The sequence below is a fragment of the Anolis carolinensis genome, chromosome 1 (assembly GCF_035594765.1).
Source record: "Anolis carolinensis isolate JA03-04 chromosome 1, rAnoCar3.1.pri, whole genome shotgun sequence".
Taxonomy (NCBI): Eukaryota; Metazoa; Chordata; class Lepidosauria; order Squamata; family Dactyloidae; genus Anolis; species Anolis carolinensis.
In genome coordinates, this window is record NC_085841.1 from 36,872,398 (window position 1) to 36,891,480 (window position 19,083).

The 19,083-nt window shown below is 39.3% G+C and overlaps 1 protein-coding gene across 1 annotated transcript; it reads right to left on the bottom strand.

Annotated features, from left to right (window-relative positions):
- Positions 1-1,787: 1,787 nt before the first annotated feature.
- Positions 1,788-18,834, bottom strand: taf1a (TATA-box binding protein associated factor, RNA polymerase I subunit A). Its single transcript, XM_003215996.4, has 11 exons — positions 18,647-18,834; positions 15,061-15,210; positions 13,665-13,834; positions 12,880-12,993; positions 11,888-12,086; positions 9,738-9,868; positions 8,901-9,059; positions 6,987-7,053; positions 6,161-6,284; positions 5,065-5,225; positions 1,788-1,960 (listed from the first exon to the last, which is right to left on the bottom strand). Exons 2-11 carry the CDS (start codon positions 15,206-15,208, stop codon positions 1,839-1,841), a joined length of 1,395 nt encoding a protein of 464 aa, XP_003216044.2. The 5' UTR covers positions 15,209-15,210; positions 18,647-18,834; the 3' UTR covers positions 1,788-1,838.
- Positions 18,835-19,083: the final 249 nt, after the last annotated feature.

The window sequence follows — 19,083 nt, forward strand, 5'->3', positions numbered from 1 at the left end:
AGCCGTACATTTTGTGGTTGCCATTGGATTTTCAGCAAGCTGAATTTGAATTTGATTTTCCTGTTGTGCTTAAAGAATTGCATTTTGCTATATCATCAGCTGTAGCCTAGTTCCTTAATCCAGACACCAGATTCTTTTTGTAAAGTGGAAAAAAGACATCCAAACACCTAAAGGAATTGGAAGATCACACTATCTGGGGCTGCTTAGACCAGCGGAAAGTCAGGCAAAGGGAAACATGATAATGATGTATAAAATTATGTACAGTGTGGGGAAGGTTCTCTCCCACTTTTATAATGCAGTAACAGATCACAGAGTCAGAAGGTTATCTTCCACTTCTATGCTTGCCATAGACGTGTGCAAAATGTCAGGAGATAATGCATCTGGAACATGGCCATACAGCCCGGAAAACTCACAGCAACCCAGATCAGTCATTTATGAGAGCTGAATAAAGAAAAATATCAGGAAAGATAAAGATTCTCACAGGACTTACTTGAGACGTGGGATTTATTGCTGCAAGTTGCAGTAACTACTGCTAATATGATCAGCTCGAAATAGGGATTGGACAATATCATACAGAATTGACCTACCAGTTGATTGCAGTCATAATGACTATACATTGCCTCCAATTTCAGAGATACTATGATTCCGCATTGGTTGCTTGAGAATATAAACAGGGTTGCCAGATATCAGGTCCTGCTCTGAGTCTTCAGTTTTTGTGGATCGTCTCCAGGCATGAAAAAATAGTGCAAATTCTCTAGATTGGAGGGTTCAGATCTAGGCAAGATACAACAGCCATGTGCAAATATCCCGTTCAGCTAACACAACAGCCACTTGCTACTGCAAATTGCAAATACTCCCAGGGGATCTATGTATTTATTTAGCTTCCTCCTTTACATAGTCAGAAGTTATCTTAGAGTCAGCGCCTGAAGGACCTAGAAAATATGGTATCTTCTCTAGGCATTTGCTAAATCCTCCCATGTGACAATTGTAACTTCTGATAGTAAGTAGCATTCCACAGAATCACCTGGATGACCTAGAAAATTCCTAGAAACAATATATTTGTTGGATGTGGGTTGCTGAAACTGTGGGTATTAGTCCTGCTATTACAGGGATTTTGCTGTATTATTTCACTTTAATTTGGTGTTAACCAAAAGACAAAAATTTAAATTGATTCTGATGTATAGCAGTATGAATAATTACCTGACGACTATTGTTAATCATGACTAGAATAGAGCCACTGTCTCAGCTGGCCATACCTATACATTGGCACACTATTCACCAATCAATTTAATGGGATTACTCTAGTTGGGACTAGGATTCCAACAAGAGAATAGTACATTTAGGACAAAAAATTTCCAAAGTTCATGACATATAAGCAGCCAACACACAAAACTACACTTGTCATGAAGGAAACGGATCCTTCCCATCTCACCGAGTTTCAAAAGTCTTGGAGTAGAAGGTGGTACGGTATTTCTTGAAGCAACTCATTTTACACTTAGATTTGTAGCATGAAAGCTACATTTATGGCATGTGTTTGTGATACACTGTATATGTCCTCTACTCACTTCAAAAGCATGTTGGAAATATATAACTTTGAAATGTAAGTAATAAAACCTGTTTCCTGTAAAACTTTTGAGTCTGGATTTTTATTTTAGAACAATGTGTATCTTCAAATAGATTTATTATAAGGTAAGAACTTGGTTTTTTCTTCTTCAAACAAAGTCTCATTTTTGTGCCCCCTTTTTGCACTACAGAGAAGATTCGTATAAAAACTGGCACACGTACAATCTGGAAAAATAATTTAATATATTTAAAAAAAAACTTGGCCTGTGGCGTAATCAAACATCAGACAATCTCAAACTGACCCAGCTGTGTTCTTTCAGAAATTTCTTCAGTGGTTTGATATTTTTCTTCCTTGCTTTATTGCTCTGTTGAATGATGTATTTAGAATATTTGGAATCTAGACACAAACATAAAAAACAAAATGAGATAGCATTAGGATGACTGGAAAAAATTAAAAGAGAAAATTTGAGGCAAGTAGGATTCTACTGGACACAGGCTCATTTGATTTAATTCAAATCCGCAGTGTTATATGAAGGAAATAGGCACTTGGCTTCTATTCCATCTTTCAGGCTTCACTTTACTGCTCTGAATATAACCTGGTGGATCTTCCTATGCGTTTGGTTACATGGGGGTTAAGATGTTAATCCCGGTTTAAGAAAACTGTCCTTCATTACTACTTTAAAAAGCATGAACAAAATAGGTACTGTCCAAGAGCTTGGCAACTGTCTTGCTGATGTTGATGGATTGTGACTCCCACTGTCCTTAGCCAGCATAAACAGTGGCAAGGAATGGTGGATCTGTCTTACTTTCCATGGTGACATCCATGGATCGCTCCACCACCCCATATCTTCACAACAACCCTGAGAAGTGGTAGGCATGACTGGCTCAGCATCACCTAACAGGTGGCTTTGGCTCCATGAGGAACATAAAACTGGATTTTCCAAATCCTAGGGCCTCATCACACTTAAGCATTTATCCACTTTAAATTCGATTTCTGCTTCCTGCAGAATTCTGGGGCTTGTAGTTTGGTGAGGCCCAGGACTTGTCTGGCTGAGCTGTTTAAAGGCCCCTCCCTAAAGTGGATTCAAACTCTAGTGTGATGAAGTGGCTAATCTAATACTCAATCACTGCACCACACAGCCTCTTTGGTCCAATAATATCTCTGCAATCTAACAATACAGGAACTCCTGGGCTAACATCTGCCTAAAGCACACATAAAACTAAAGGAAAGTAGACTAGACTGCATATCCCACCCTCAGCATTCTCCTTCCTCCATCAACCTGGTTCTGAACTATTGGAGAGCTTAATGGGTTGACAAGTACCTATACAGATCTCCCCAGGTTTTTAGGATGACTGCAGACACTTCACAACCCCAACAACCTCCCAAGGGTTTTTAGGATGACTGCAGACACTTCACAACCTTTAAGGATACAGCATGAAATTCTTCTATGAGAAAGGTAAAAATTTACCAGCCTACAGAGATCAGCACTCGTATGCCAGCCTCAAGGTTTAGCAATTATCTCTCCTATATGTTTATAGGAAAATGCATAGGAACTGGTGCTCCGTTTAGAATATAGAGCAACTAGCCTACGAAATTTATTCTACATCTGGAAGCAATTTGTTTCATGGCACCAGTTCAAGACACAAAGAAAAGGGGGGCATAGTTTGCAATGGTGATTTTTTTGGAAATAAAATAACTGTAATATCTAAAACAGTCTCACAAGAGCTTTAGAGCTATATGGATTTTAAATGCTAGGAAGTAACAAATAACACCCATCCCAAGCCCAAGGGCTCTGGCCATTTAAATATCTTCTTTACTGTTCTGATTGGATAGGAATACAAGACATGGCAGAGGTACTAACTGTGACACATGAAGAAGGAAGTATTCTGTTAACCTAAGGAGGTAGAAATTTTGTGGCTTTCCAGATGTAATTGAATTCACCATTGATTATAAAAGGAGTTGCAATCCAAAATCATCTGGGCCTCCCCACAATCCTAACTCTTCTTTTAAACTCTGGAATTTACTTGATGTGATGATCAGAACGTGGAACCTTTTTAGACTCCAAAACCATGAAATCTCTCCAGCCAGTATGACCAATATGTTTTCAAGATCATGTGGTCCAAAAAGCTAATATTTCCAAGCTCTGATTATGATATCAAACAAACATAGATGCCTTTAAAAGTGTATGATACAGATCCATTGAGAATATGCTTGGCAAGGACTACAAGCCATCAAGATGGCTATGTTCTACTTTCCTAATTTTATCCCTTTCCATTGCTGGGCAAGATCCTGCAAGTTCCTATTAATAAGTTTACAGATGCTATATTCCAAAACCTATGTTGCAAGCAATGCAGCCTTCTGAACAAGGCCATTTCCAAGTTGCCAGTCAACAAGATCCAGAAGCATTCAGCCCTCTTCCTGTACAGGAAGCTTCCATTTATCTAATGGGTCAGAAATACAGGAATTGGCAAATGCAGTTGGTCCTCCTCCGCATCTGCGGATTTGATTATTCACAGATTTGATAAAAATGTTATCTCTGAGAATCTCTAGGTCCTCTAGTGCAACTTCATGGTCAGCTTTTGCTGGAGTTTGATGACAGTCTTATGCTAGAGTCTATCAACACTTTTCTAAGGATCTCTAGGTACTCCAGTACAATCCATTGGAAACTGACCAGAGTAGTGCTGGTAAAACTAGATATTCCTAAAGAGATGTCCTTTCAGGTGGAAAAAAGCAAGTTTATTATTTGCAGTTTTTCACTTTTGTGGGCTCCTGGGAAGGATGACAGTAGTGAAATTTGTTGAACAGCAGCTTGCAAATGCAAGACTGAACAGTAGATGGTGCTCAGTCAACAGATAGGGGAAAAACCCACCAGCAACCCAAGTACAGAAAAAACAGTGTACTCAGAGAGGAATAAAATGTGCCTCATAAATTTCAGAGAAAGCAATGGTCGAAAGAGCAAACCAGAGATCAAAATAACAGTACATGACAATAATTCTGATCTGCTGAAAAGTAGAACATGAAAAAGCAAGCCTTTGAAAAATACGGGATGCTTATCATGAAGTGCTCTGCAACAGCCAGCCACAGGAATCACCTGTCACAATGTGCTCAGCTAGACGAAGAGGGCTTGTTGTGTCATCACTCTGCTCTCTGGCAACTTGGAATTGATTGTGTTAAATGGGCTGTGCAGTTGAAAAGGTCATATTTTACTATGTTCTTATTTTAATTGTGTTTTGCTTTAATTGATGTTTTGTATTTATGTTTTTGTGGGCATTTTGTCCCATACGTAAGCCCCCCCCCCCCCCCCCGAGCCCCTTTGGGAAGATGGTGGCAAGGTAGAAGAATAAAATTATTAAAGGTCAGTTTTGTGGGAACACTTTAGGTCATTGTGGTGGTGCAATGGTTATAAAAATAAAATCAGATTTATGACATCATAATTACCAAACAAGAGGCCAATCATCTATTTTGTAAATAGAGAGAAAACATTTATTTTAGAGATGTACCTTTTCCTAGCAGAATTCCAGCCACCAATGTTTTTTCATACACTAGATCTTCATTTTCCTGCCAGTTCTGTTTTGCCAAATGAAGGCTGAAATGAAAAGATGGCCACCAGTCCTTTCTGGCACTCCATTCCTTTCTGAGCCAGTCAAGTTGCTTGTCAGTGCTAAGAGAAAACCAGAAAAGACTAAATGAGGCAAAAGCCCAAAGAGATGTTAAAATCATGAACAGATAACGGTTCTGGCCTAACTTACCTGTCCCAGTGTATCACCTCCTATGAATCAATTAGGATGTTAAGATCTGCCAGGGAGGCCCTGCTCTCAGTCCCATCTCCTTCGCAAGCACGACTGATGGGGATGAGAGGCAGGGCCTTCTCAGTGGTAGCCCCTCAGCTATGGAACTTCCTCCCCAATGATATTAGATCAGTCCCCTCCCTCCTGACTTTCAGGAAAAAAGTCAAAACCTGGCCATGGAACCAGGTGTTTGGGGAGTAGTGGAATACGGAATTGGCATAACGTAGCATCATAAACGACGACTAGGTGTTATGTTTTTAACAGTTTTTAATTGCATTTATATGTTTTATCTGTTTTTACTGCTGCAGCCAAAAAAAGACCTGTAGCGCTGACCTTTACGCACATTTAACGAAATACATGGAGATCTTCTTGGATGTGGAGCTCATGGCTCATGGACCACTGTAGCAAACTATTCTAGAAAAACAAGTTCGTCAATTGGCTGTTCTCTGTAAATATGAGCCATGTCTTTCAAAGATGTCATGTATCTTTATTTTTCCCATAAAGGTTTTTTGACACAAGGGACCAGAACTCTCTCCACTAATCTTGAAAATTTGGGGGAGGGGGGGCAGGGTGTTTGCACACTGACAAACAGCTCTCTACTCTGTAGGGAGACATAGTAAAGCCTACAATATATTTTACTTATACTACAATATATTTATTTATTTATCTATCCATACAACAGATGTATGGATAGATAAGTAAATACGAAATCATATGAGACAGGAGATAGAAAGCCGCCTTAAGTCCCGACAGGGAGAAAGGCAGACTATAAAGTTTAAAAACAATGAATAATAAATGCTTTACTTACTTTTGCAGAATTTCTACAATCTGTTTTGCCAGACAATGCCATGCTTTTACATTTTCTTTCCACCCAGCAAAGTCCAAGACTGAAAATATTACTTTAAGACACTTCTTGTGATGTTTATTTTTGTCTGCAATTAGAATACATTGTTTTAAGGTGTTAGTAAGTCACAACATTGAGCTGTGTTCAGAGGAGAATACAATCACTAAGGCTAATATTAATGCCAAATTTGCCTTGCAGTGTGGCAGAATAATCCAAGCTATGCTGGGGCACACTAGAGAGAGCTCACCTTCTCTATGACTAGATTGATTGATTATTTCTCAGCTTTGCATGTTGCCCCATTGTAAAAGGGTAAAACCACTCTCTTAAGGTTACATTACTGGAAGCAAGAACTTTAAGCTAAAATGTGCTGCCATTGTTGTCTTTACTGCCACCATAACACAGCTCAAGAACTCTCAGCCTAAAAGAACATGACACTCAGGCTAAAGGAAGTTCCATCTATACTGATCATTTGATGCAGTTTCAAATTGTTATTGAAGAAAGTTGTTTTAGTATGCAGATGATTACATCAGAAATCTTGGAACCAGTTCAAAGCCCGGATGGTGATTACACAAACCATAGAGCACTGATGCACATTAAGAGCTTTATTTTGCGCTATTTTGTGGAAGTCTGTGTTCTGGTCACTGCAATTTGTGGCTAGCTTTGAACTACATTAAATGGTCAGTGCAGATGGGGCCAAAATTTCTGTTTTCTTCTCCCTGAGAAACAGCTGCCAGTTAGACCCTAACACTATTAAGTTAAAGAAAGGAATATGGTACTTAGAAAGTCTTACCTGACTTACTAAGCATGGTATAAAATTCCAACATTAGTTCATGAGAAGGAACAAGCTCATGCAAAATCTAAGAAAAAAACAGACAAATATCAACATATGTAGATAAATGGGGGCAGGTATGCAATTTCACACACAACTGATTTCAATAGAATAATTACAGAAGTTTGTATCAGAGTTAATTATAGCATGGAACTAGATAGGCCACCAGCTTCACTGTGGTGTAAACATGCATATGCATTAAAGCTCCAATTTCTGCAAGGGAAATAACAAAATACATTTTTCCAAGGAGCATGAGACATAACACCTCTAAATGGAAGACAGAAAAAACTATACATTAAATGGAAATTAACCAAAAATATATACACAAAGATACTCAAGCACACTTAACCGGGCACTTGCATGCTTTCCTTTTTACCCCTATGAAAGATCAACTAGATTCCTGTAATTCATGAACACTGAAGGCAGCACTACACACATCCTAGCAAAACTAGGGAGCGCTGGCTTTACACTCGGTTTTCCCAGATATGTATTATAATTGATGTGTCATTACTGCTTTTATGCTGTATATTTTCTATCAAACATTCTGAACATGTTTAAAAAATGATGTGGATCAGTCAACTACTTGTGATTACTGTATATATTATTATACTCTTTAGTTATATTTTACATGCTTGCTGCAAAAGCTATTCATCCTCGGGGTTGTCTACACCTACTTGTAATACACTGCACTAACACTGTATTGATGGCCACACATTTCTCCTGGTCATATTCAGACTGGGAACACTTTTCTTCTTCCTTCCTCTTCCAGCTGCCATCCACTCCTCTGCCTAGATCAGCCATGAATGAAACCAATCATGAGAGGGGGAGGGGGTGTAGATTGGGGCCCTCACCATTAAAAATGTAAAATAAACTATGTCTTTCTCCTCAGAGTCCCAGAAAAGTCCTACTTGTGAAATCACTTTCTCTGAAGTCAGAAAGAGCGAGGCACCCAGCCACAAGATCAAATGTGTAGGATTTTGGCAGTGCAGTTCTTTCTCAGGTTACCCATGTGGGATCTTTTCAAAAAATGTAATTTTAATTGAAATATTGTACTCCTCCAGTAAAATGGTAGGAATCATACTACGGAAATGTGAAAAAAGGAAAAAGAAACCATTTTATGCCCTCCACATAATTGGAAAAAATGCATTATAATGCATTAAAGTCTAAAAGAAGCTTTCTCTGTTAAAACAGTAATAGGCTGTGTCCTCCAGGAATACTGGAATAGAGGTGGGTACAGATTTTTTTTTCTGGTGTAGACAGCTCCTACAAGATGCACCAATGTCCAGGCCACTCTTGCAAAATGGAAATATAATGTTGGAACAGATGGGTCTTCAATCCAATTTAGCAAGGCACCATTTATGTTTTTAAAGTAGTACTTCATTTAATTTAACACTTCAGTTAAAATAGTTACACATCCTTTTAGTTTCAATACACAAATAAAGCATATTCCTAGTTGGAACTTTTACTTCACTTCCTCCCTATACTAAATAATATGTATAACAATACTCCCTCCCCCTCTATGTCTTTGACAATACAATAGACTCATGTGTAGAACAATTTAAGTAACTATATGTTTTAGCTGACTAATGTATTTTATGTATTTTATGTGTTGTATTTTATGAATAGTTGTTAATGGTCTTAAATGTGTTGCTGTTTTATTGATCTGTTTGGCATTGAATTTTGCCAGTTGTTGTAAGCTGCCCTGAGTCCCCTCGGGTGAGAAGGGCGGGGTAGAAATGTTGTAAATAAATAAACAAATAATTCCCAGATGTCTTTCAATAGAATGAATGCTTTTAATTCAGACTGCCTAGTTTGTGTTCTTTATTAATCATAAATTAATCAGAACAGACATGAAATAAGGCCTAAAGGTCATACCTGGAGGGCAGAGATCTGTGCCTTCTTTGGTTCACCCCTTCTCTTAAGGAACTGATAGAAGAAGACATGAGCATTGGGGTTAGAAGGAAATTTGGAATTATACGCATACTCATGTAATGTTTCTCTTGCTTCTTCAAACTCTTCATAATGTTCCAGCATCTGAGAAATACAAATGCAAACCTGATAGTTTAAAGCTGTTGACTGGATTTTTTCTTGCAGATACAGTACTTTTTTCTGCAGAAAGAATACTTTAATTTAAAAGCTACAACTGAAGGAGACTGAGACACTGGGCCAGAAGCAGCAGCTTTGAGATATATATCAAAGAACAAACACCGGGCTAAACTAGCATTGTGTCTGGGTACGTATGGATGTGTATACGGGATGGTGTGAATAGAAGTGCCAAAATGTCATCTGATAAACAGGTTAGAACTCTGGCTCTAATAGTCTTTTCTCTTTTGATTTCTTTTCTCTCTTAGCTGAAATAACCCACTGTTCATTCCCTCAAACAGCACTGTTGTGATTGGCCACAACCCTCTTTGTGGAGATGCCCTGAGTAGTTTGTAGATTTTCCAAGAAATTTCATGTTCTATGTAAACTGGAAATTAAGTAGGTTGGAAATTACCCAATACTACAAAGATAAGAGCAATCACATCACTGTTTGACAAGAAATCGTAAGGACTGTCCAATCTTTATTAAGCATTGTTTTCAAGAGCCTATTTAACAAACTACTATGAGAATATCAAAATTTCTCACAATGCCACAAAATCTTGAACTGCCAGCAATACTTAGCTCAAAAGAAGTGGTCAAGTTAGTTACATCAGAAGAATGTGCACTTACATCTACATAACAGGTCACAAACGGATCCCAAACTCCAGGGATTTTAATTATCTCTTTAAGGCAGTCTTTAGCCTGCTGGTACAGTCTGTCCACTTCCTGCTGAACAGAAGTTCTTGCATAGCTATCTTCATCTGTAAAAGACAAGACATTCATCTCTTATGTAATCATGAGCTAGTCAATAGCTTCTGTTTCAAAAACCTTCAACATAAGCTTAGAAAAAGAGATGAATCAAAGAGGACAGTAAATACTAATTGAAGATACAAAGAGGAAATATCTAATATTTAATATAGTACCTGTATTTGGCATTTTCGACTTTTAAAGCAGACAGAGATAATGCAGCCCTGAGACAATATGCAAACCTATTTTTATGACCTTAAACCCTCCAGAATCCCTGGTCCACTTTTTTCTGGCCCCAAAATAGTAAATTGTCAGGAAACTTCCTCATGTGACAATACACCTTACTTAAGCTAGAGTCTTCCTGGAGCCCCCGGTGGCGCAGTGGATTAAACCACTGAGTTGCTGAAAGGTCGGCAGTTCGAATCCAGAGAGCAGGATGACCTCCCGCTGTTAGCCCCAGCTTCTGCCAACCTAGCAGTCCGAAAACAAGCAGTTGTGAGTAGATCAATAGGTACCGCTCTGATGGGAAGGTAACAGCACGCCATTCAGTCATGCCGGCCACATGACCTTGGAGGTGTCTACGGACAACACCGGCTCTTTCGGCTTAGAAATGGAGATGAGCACCAACCCCCAGAATCGCTCACGACTAGACTTAATGTCAGGGGAAAACCTTTACATTTAGAGTCTTCTAGTGCTATCCGACATTAAAAATAGCCACTCCTCAAAACTAGACTTCTGGTTTTGAAAATCAGAAATTTTAGGGTGGTCACTTTTGGGCAGTTTACACAGATCCCATAAGGTCCCAAAGCTAGTGCTTGCAACAGTTGACTATCTCTGTTCTAAGTTCTTTCTGGTCCAAAGCAAAGGTCTATAGTGCTCAGTTCTTTGTGTAAGATCTAATAGTAATGCAGATGGAGATCCTGGTGGCATAACTGAAGGTAGTGTCAAAAGAGAAATGACAAATAGCAGGGAAAGGAGGAAAAACATGGCAAGAGCAGAGACAGGACGAAAAGACTATTTCTTTCATGTTTCCTAAATGTCTGGTTTCCAGAGAATTGAAAGTTCACTGAGCTAAGGTAGTAGAGAAGGGGCCGGGCTGTGGCGCAGGCTGTTGAACAACCAGCTGCAGCCAGCTGCAATGAATCACTCTGACCAGGAGGTCATGAGTTCGAGGCCAGCTCGGAGCCCCGTGTTTGTCTTGTCTTTGTTCTATGTTAAGGCATTGAATGTTTGCCTTATATGTGTAATGTGATCCGCCCTGAGTCCCCTTCGGGGTGAGAAAAGCGGAATATAAATACTGTAATTAAATAAATAAATAAATACCTTGGAGAATTGCCTTGTCCCACAGGACAAGTGATTACCCGAGCCATTCCTGCTTACTGCTTTGGCTCAATGGATTCCTTCCAGCCTCCAAGACATCAGGCATAGGATCCACCTCCTATCATCACTTGCCTTCATGAACATAAAAGATCACTATACTAACATAATGTTTCACTAGAATCTTGGCCCAGAATTTCTACAGTACAATAGAACAGACTAACCTTCTCTCAGAAACAGGAAAGTAGGCTGATACCACAATCCTAAGGATGTGTAGTCATTCAGTCTCATCAACTCTGATACAACTTATTTCCTAGTAAAACATATGTAAGGTTGCAGCCCAAGTCTCTCAGCTTAGTTTCAGATTTCCGTCCTACTACCTACTCAAGCGCATTTGCTGGGAACAAGGGGAGAGGGCCTTGTGAGGATATTTAGTTTTAAATGTAATTTTAATTGGAAGAATATTTTATTGTATCTTAACTATATTTGAATTTATATCAATGACACAAATATTTCATTTTTAAAAAATGTATTTATTTGCCATGTTTTAAAAAGTTATTGGGTTGTGTCATGTTATTGGAAGCTATTGTGTCATGTTATTGGAAGTCCCCCAGGGGGAGAAAGGTGAGATAGAAATAATTAAATAAATAAGAACTGGATATGAAAACCATGGTTGGCGGCAAGAATTCTGGGCAGCACCAAAGGCACAAACTCACCATGCTCCAACATGTCTGTCCTCTTCTTTAACCACTTATAATAATCCAGCAACCCTCTATAGCCTTGAATGAGCTTCCGTTCTTTTTCCTGGGCAAGTGAGAGTTCTCCATAGCGCCAGCTTTCTGCCAGAGATAAGTCCTGATAGGCTTCCTCCAGAAAACCATTGCACAAAAGATGGAAGGCATGTTCCAAAGAAACCTATAGTAATTTTAAGCCTAGGTTACATTCCTTATTAGCAGCAGCAGTTCTGAAAATGATGCTACAATATACAGTAGATCTATGTACACAGGAATATATCATCAGACTTCCCAAATAATTTTAGTGCCAAATGGCATTTCTATCTGCAGCAGAGGGCTGTTTCTTCAGAATGAATCATTAAAATAAATAGGGAAACACTTGAGCACACAAGCAGTAGTCTGGAGCTATATGCATATATGATTGCAATGGGCAACATCCACCTTGATCAGGTCCATTGAAATATGTGGGACTTGTTGGTCACAACTAATTTGGGTCTCACTGATTTCAATGGATCTACTCTAAATAAGACTCAGGCCTCTTCTATACTGCTGTAAAATCCAGACTTTCAAAGCAGATAATCCACATTATCTGCTTTGAACTGGATTATATGAGTCTACACTGCCATATAATCCAGATCAAAGCACATAATCTGGATTTTATATGGCAATGTAGAAGTGGCCTAACATTGGATTTAGCACTATCGTGAATCAGATCATACAAATTACATCAGCATATCTTGCTTCAAACAACAAGAGGGCTATATAAATATCAAGCTATTCTAATTTTAGAAAGTATAAAAGTGTGTTTCACTAAATGGTTTTCTTCTTGTAACATTTTTAAAAGTTTATATTGCCCAAGAAGAAAAGTCATTTATAGCTACAGATCAAGAACTAACAGCACAACCTCCATATTAGCAGACTGGATTTAAAAAGAAACCTTATGCACATAAAGCATTCCTCTAAACTATCCTCACCTTTAAATATTTTATGACTCCTAAATTTTTCATCCGATCTGCGAAATGACTGGCCTCCTGTACACTACTCTCTGGATGCTGCTGCATAATTTCGGTTCCTATTTTCCAGATCTCCTGCCACAGAAAATAAAAACATGTTCAACATTACAAAAACAAATGGGGCTGCTCAAATGAATATGAACACATTGTCAGCAAATTTCTAAGTAAAGAGGCATTTTGACTGGATAATGCAAAAGCGCCTGTTGTGCAGCAGAAAAGTTTTAGCCCATTCTTAGAGTGGGTAAAATATAGTTCCTTAGGTACCTTTGGACTGTACTTCCCATCAGCTCTAACCAACACAGGCAATGGTGAAGGGCAATACTCAAATTTCCCATTTTTTGAACCAGCAATCATTCACCCTAATTTATCAAAAACAACTCAAAACCACTGGAAACCTAACAGAACCCCCTTCCCACTAAAATATACAACTAAAAACCACCAAGGGTGCATCTACATTACAGAATTAATTCAGTTTAACGCCTGTTTAACTGCCATGGCTCAATGTTATGGAGTCAATGGGAGTTGTAGTTTAATGAGGCAGCAACATTCTTTAGCAGAGAAGGCTAAAGGTCTTGTACCTTCAACACTACCTTCAACTCACATAAAAAGACCATAAATTGGCTAAAAACAAAACAAAAGTGACATGATGTCAGTTTTCATCACATTAGCAATGTTGTTGTAGCCTCCAGGTTTTAATAATGCCTCCCTTCATGCTATGTGAGAGTCAGACAATTTTGCTTGCTTACCTCAGAACCTTCCCGCTGTCGGGCCCAATTGGTGCTTTCCAACAACTCTAGATAGCTCACCATTAATTCTGCAGCCCTCTGCCATTGAGACTGTAAGAGGGCATTGTGGATGCACCGTAAGCAGTCGTCTTTTGCCTTATGAAATTCCGAAGGCTCTCTATGCACAAGTACTACAATCAAAGAGAAATACGTTTGATGTCAAAAGCATGCGTTTTAATGCAATGATGGATTTAGATGGCATTTACAGGAAAAAAACAACATGTAAGATAGATGTAGCATGGATGTAAATGACTAATTTAAATCTTTCATTTACTCCAAATATAAATGCTGAAACAATAGTTGAAACTACTCTAATTGCATTTATAATTCTTCTATCGTGAGTGCAGCATTCATTTGCCAAGTTTTGAAGAGAAGTAGACTGTCATACACAAATGCCAACTGAAAAGCAATCATGAACATTACAAAGAAGTGTCTTTTTCCCAATGGAATCAAACTAATTTGAGTCTGCAGGGCTTTAAGACTTGGAACATAAAGTGTTTTGTGTTAAGTGTAAATGCAGAAATGAAAAACAGATTTAATTTTGGTGCCTGATTTTTTTTATTTCTCTTATTTCCACTTTAGGGAAAAAGTCAATCTAAAAAGTGGGGTCAACTTATCCCTAGATCAATGCTAAAAATGTTCTGCCTGTCCCATCATTTTGGACACTTTCAATAAGGGCTTACAGCAAAAGGCCTACCTTGCAAGGCTTGCAAAGATACTGCAAATGCAAGATGAGGCCTATATAGTAAATTCCTATTAAAAATGTCAGATTCCTGCATCTGTCTCTTGTCACTGCCTTCATGCTGGGTCCCAAATAGAAGCAGGTTGCTTTCCTTGCTTGTCTCCTTCTCTCCTTTTTCCCTGGATGCATTCACATTCTTTTTTCACATTTTATTCTTTTTCCCATCTGTATTTGTATAGATGTAGTAGACAATTTACATGCCTCTATTGTAGTCCCTCAAATAAACAAGAATCTCTCCTTCTTAGCGCTTCTCAAGGATGTTCCCTCTATGCATTCTTAAAGGGAGAGGTAAAGAGTTGTATATCACATGCCCCTAAGTCAATGGTTCTCAACTTGTGGATCCCCCAGGTGTTTTGGCCTCCAACTCCCAGAAATCCCAGCCAGTTTATCAGCTGTTAGGATTTATGGAAGTTGAAAACCAAAACATCTACAGTGAAAACCATTGCCCTCAGTTTTGCTCTCAACATATCCACAGATCATAGCAAAATCCATAATTTTAGCCCCAAAACCTGTCCTCGACTTATACATGAGAAAAACTTCTACACAGATATACATGGTAAAATATCCATGCCAAGAATCTGAAATATGTTTCCATAATCAGGCTGAGACACTTACTTGGGCGGCGAAAATGCTTTGGGAGGGAAGGTAAATAGAGTTCCGCAACTGGAGCATCTATTGCTCTCCGCGCAGAAATATCCTCTGTTTCTTCTTCGGAGGAATCTTGCTCTTCCTCATCTTCCAGGCCTTTAACAAAACTGTCCATTTCTGTGAAATTATTTTTTAAAAATAATTTAATCTTTAAGGTGAATCAACAAGGTGTACTAATTTGAGCTTCAGGCTTTGACTCTGGAGGCCAGGGATCAAATCTGCACTCAGCCACAGAAACCTTAGCCAGGTCATACTCTCTCAACCTCAGAGTGAGATAGAAATATGAAGAAAAAATCCATAATAGATTCGCCTTAGGTCTCTTCCACACAGCTGTATAAAATCCACATTGAACTGGGTTATATGGCAGTGTGGACTCAGATAACCCAATTCAAAGCAGATATTGTGGATTATCTGCCGTGATATTCTCGGTTATATGGCTGTGTAGAAGGGCCCTTAGGGTCACCATAAGTCAGAAATGACCAGAGTTTGCAATAATAAATGCTTGCTTACTATTATGTGACATTTTGATTGGTCTCCTTCATTGGGGTTTTTAAAAATCATCCATCCATGAAGCCACCATATGGTATCAGAGAACTGATATTTCTCAAACACTTTTCAAGCAGTTGTAATAACAGTACAGACTCATAGGGCCCTTCCACACATATAACTCAGATTATCAAGGCAGAAAATCCCACCATCTCTGCTTTGAACTTCCATATATCCCAGTTCAAAGCAGAATGTGTGGGATTTTATTCAGCTGCGTGGATGGGGCCATAGATTATTGTGAAGTATTCAGTTTCCAGTTTCATTCTGAATGCTACTTTCTGGCCCATCCCTCTAACACAGCTTCAACAAGCTGGGGGTTTGGGGACTACAAGTTTTGGAAACTGTTTCTAGCAGTCAAAAATTAACTTTTTCAGGCTCCAAGCAGATGTGAGAGCAGTCTGGCCCCTTCTACGCTGCCATATACAATCCAGATTATCTGCTTTGAACTGTATTATATGGCAATGTAGATTTATATAATCCAGTTCAAAGCAGATAATCTGGATTATATAGCAGTATAGAAGGAGCCTATGTAGAAAAAAACAGATGAAAGTCTGGATTTTTATGCACCAATTGACATGTTTCCTGGCATGTTATAATAATGTCCCTCCCAAATGTCAGGGTAAACAAAAGTGTTGTTCATGCTTTTATTTAGATCAGGCATGGGCAAACTTGGGTCCTACCAGCTGTTAGGAATTATGATAGTTGAAGTCCAAAATCCCTGGAGGACCCAAGTTTGCCCATGCCTAATTTAGATCATTTGGTGGAAGGACATTTTTTTTCTTATGCGATGTTTAAAAATAGAGTATATGTGCATGCAAATAAATGAAGCACACAGTTTCCCCTGGAAACTGAACATGTGATTTTTTTGAAAGGGAAATACAGGCCCCTTCTACACCGCTAAATAAAATCCAGATTATCTGCTTTGAATTGGATTATATGGCAATATAGCCTCATATAATCCAGTTCAAAACAGATAATGTGGGGGCTATTACAGATAGGCCCTATATCCCAGTATCTGATCCCAGGTTTTCTGCTTTAAACTGGATTATCTGAGTCTGCGTTGTCAAATAATCTGGGATAAACAGAAAGGCTGTGATCAGATCTTGGGATATAGAGCCTGTCTGGAAGAGCCCTGGGTTATTTGCTTTGATAATCTGGATTACATGGAAGTATAGAAGGGGCCACAATTGGCCTTCTGCATCCATAATCTCAATCATCCATAGCTTGAAAAAAATGTAATCCCAAAATCAGACTTTGATTCTGCCATTATATAAGGGACACCATTTTATTATGCCAATGTATATAATGGGATTTAAGCAACCACTGACTTCGATATTTACAGGCATGTTGGAACCAAATCCCAGCAGAATCCAAGGACGCACAATTGATGGGAAAGGGCCAGATTAAAGATCCCACAAAATGGGCAGAGGATGGGGGACAGAAGCTCTTTCCCTTCAGGCGTTCAGACCCCAGGCTGTTTAGGGTTTGAAAGTTAAGAACCAATGAATTCACAAAGTGAGCAGGTCTACAAAGAAGAGCACATGAAAAGTGTTGTGACACAGGCATGCCAATCAAAGGGTGCCTCATCTACACTTTAAAATTAATGCAGTTTGAAACCACGTTAACTGCCCTGGCTCAATGTTATGGAATTGTAGTTTGTTGAGGCATCCTCAAGCACTCTTTGGCAGGCGAGTCTAAAAACTTTGTAAAACTACAGCTCTCGGGTCTCCATAGCATTGAGCCATAGAAGTTAAAAGAGGTGTTAAACTGCATCACGACCACAGAATGTACTTCTTAATAATAATAATAATAATAATAATAATAATAATAATAATAAGTTTATTCGTATCCCACCACCATTTCCCCCGGAGGGGACTCGGGGCGGCTCACAGAAATATCGAATACAAAACAGTAACAATATACAATACATCAATAAACAATAACATGCACCAATTGTAATATTTGCACATTAACCAAAAAGAATAAAAACACACTTATTAAAAACATAGAATGTAAAAACAGTGAGGTTGCTAATAGTAGATTAGCAAAGTGCACAAGTGCACAGGTTGTAAACTCAAAACATAGATAAAGTGCTACAGATTCGTTGAGGTCAATTTGGGATAAGAGGAGCCCTGAGGTAACGTCAAGTAACCAGGAGAAGTGTGACCAATGCAGGAATTAACAATTAACAATCTCCAAGAGCAGCCCTATCCCTCGAAGTAACCCATCACAGAACATAAGTGCCATTTCTCAATCACAGAGTCCCACACAGAGGAAATGTAGTATTATCAGAACGGATCGGGAAACTGCCTATGATTCCGCAACAGGTTATTATCACACAGGATTGCTGTGAGTTTTCCAGGCTGTATGGCCACGTTCCAGAAGCATTCTCTCCTGACGTTTCTCACACATCTATGGCAGGCATCCTCAGAGGTTGTGAGGTCTGTTGGAAACTACGCAGGTGGGGTTTATATATCTGTGTAGTGTCCAGGGTAGGAGAAAGAACACCTCCTAACAATGGAGTCCCCCAAAAAGGGGGCAGCAGGGCTTTGAAGCTGCAAAGCTTTTCAATGCTAATCAAGGTGATTAATTGCAACATTCACACTTGCCTCAAACAGAGTTCTTTCTCCCACCCTGGACCTTCCACAGACATATAAACCCCACTTGCCTAGTTTTCAACAGACCTCACAACCTCTGAGGATGCCTGCCATAGATGTGGGCGAAACGTCAGGAGAGAGTGCTTCTGGAATATGGAAAAGCCTAGAAAACTCACAGCAACCCAGTGATTCCGGCCATGAAAGCCTTCGACAACACAGATTACCAGAGTCTCTCTCCTGTCATTTAGTGCTCGCAGGTGTATTGTTTTTTCTAAAACACACTCGCATGAAACCATGTGAATGTCACTCTAACCAGTTCCTATCTCTGTGTGTAAGAACGGAAACATGACGCAATCAAACATCCCTTCCCCGGGGGGAAACCTTGAAACATAACTAATCTCACTTCTTACCGTCTCCGCAGCCAATTGATCCAAATGGCGGGCTTTTTTTCCCTTTCAGTCCTTGATAGCGCCAGCTAACTGCAACGAAAAAATAGAATGTCCCAGAGACCGTTTTCTTTTACTTCCGACGCGACACCAAAGCGGACGCCATCTTCCTTCCGGGCGCTGTAGACGTCCTCCTTCGGGACACCACGTGATGCGGAGGCGTTTAAGAGAGAAAGCTTCTCGCGCCACTTGCGCATGCGTCAACCTAGGCCGGTTGATGACTGTGTGAAGCGAGGACAGGATGTTTTGGTCTGAAGTTTCAGCTTCTTGCTCCCCTCCTTCTGCCCCCAGTGGCCACGAAGAGTAGTTTCTGGCGTTTCTAAATTGTCCCTGCAAACTGTTGCTTGCTTAGTATTGTTTATTGTTTATTGCTTGTTGTTTATACTGTTTTAATTGTTTTT

Bases quoted from the DNA above. Each gene is read 5' to 3' on its own strand.
- taf1a (XM_003215996.4), bottom strand. From the start codon at position 15,208: ATGGACAGTTTTGTTAAAGGCCTGGAAGATGAGGAAGAGCAAGATTCC. The intron at 12,087-12,879 runs GTGAGGATAGTT...AAATTACTATAG, and splicing joins GAGTCATAAAATATTTAAAG to GTTTCTTTGGAACATGCCTT. The intron at 6,285-6,986 runs GTAAGACTTTCT...TTCTAATTGCAG, and splicing joins TACCATGCTTAGTAAGTCAG to ACAAAAATAAACATCACAAG.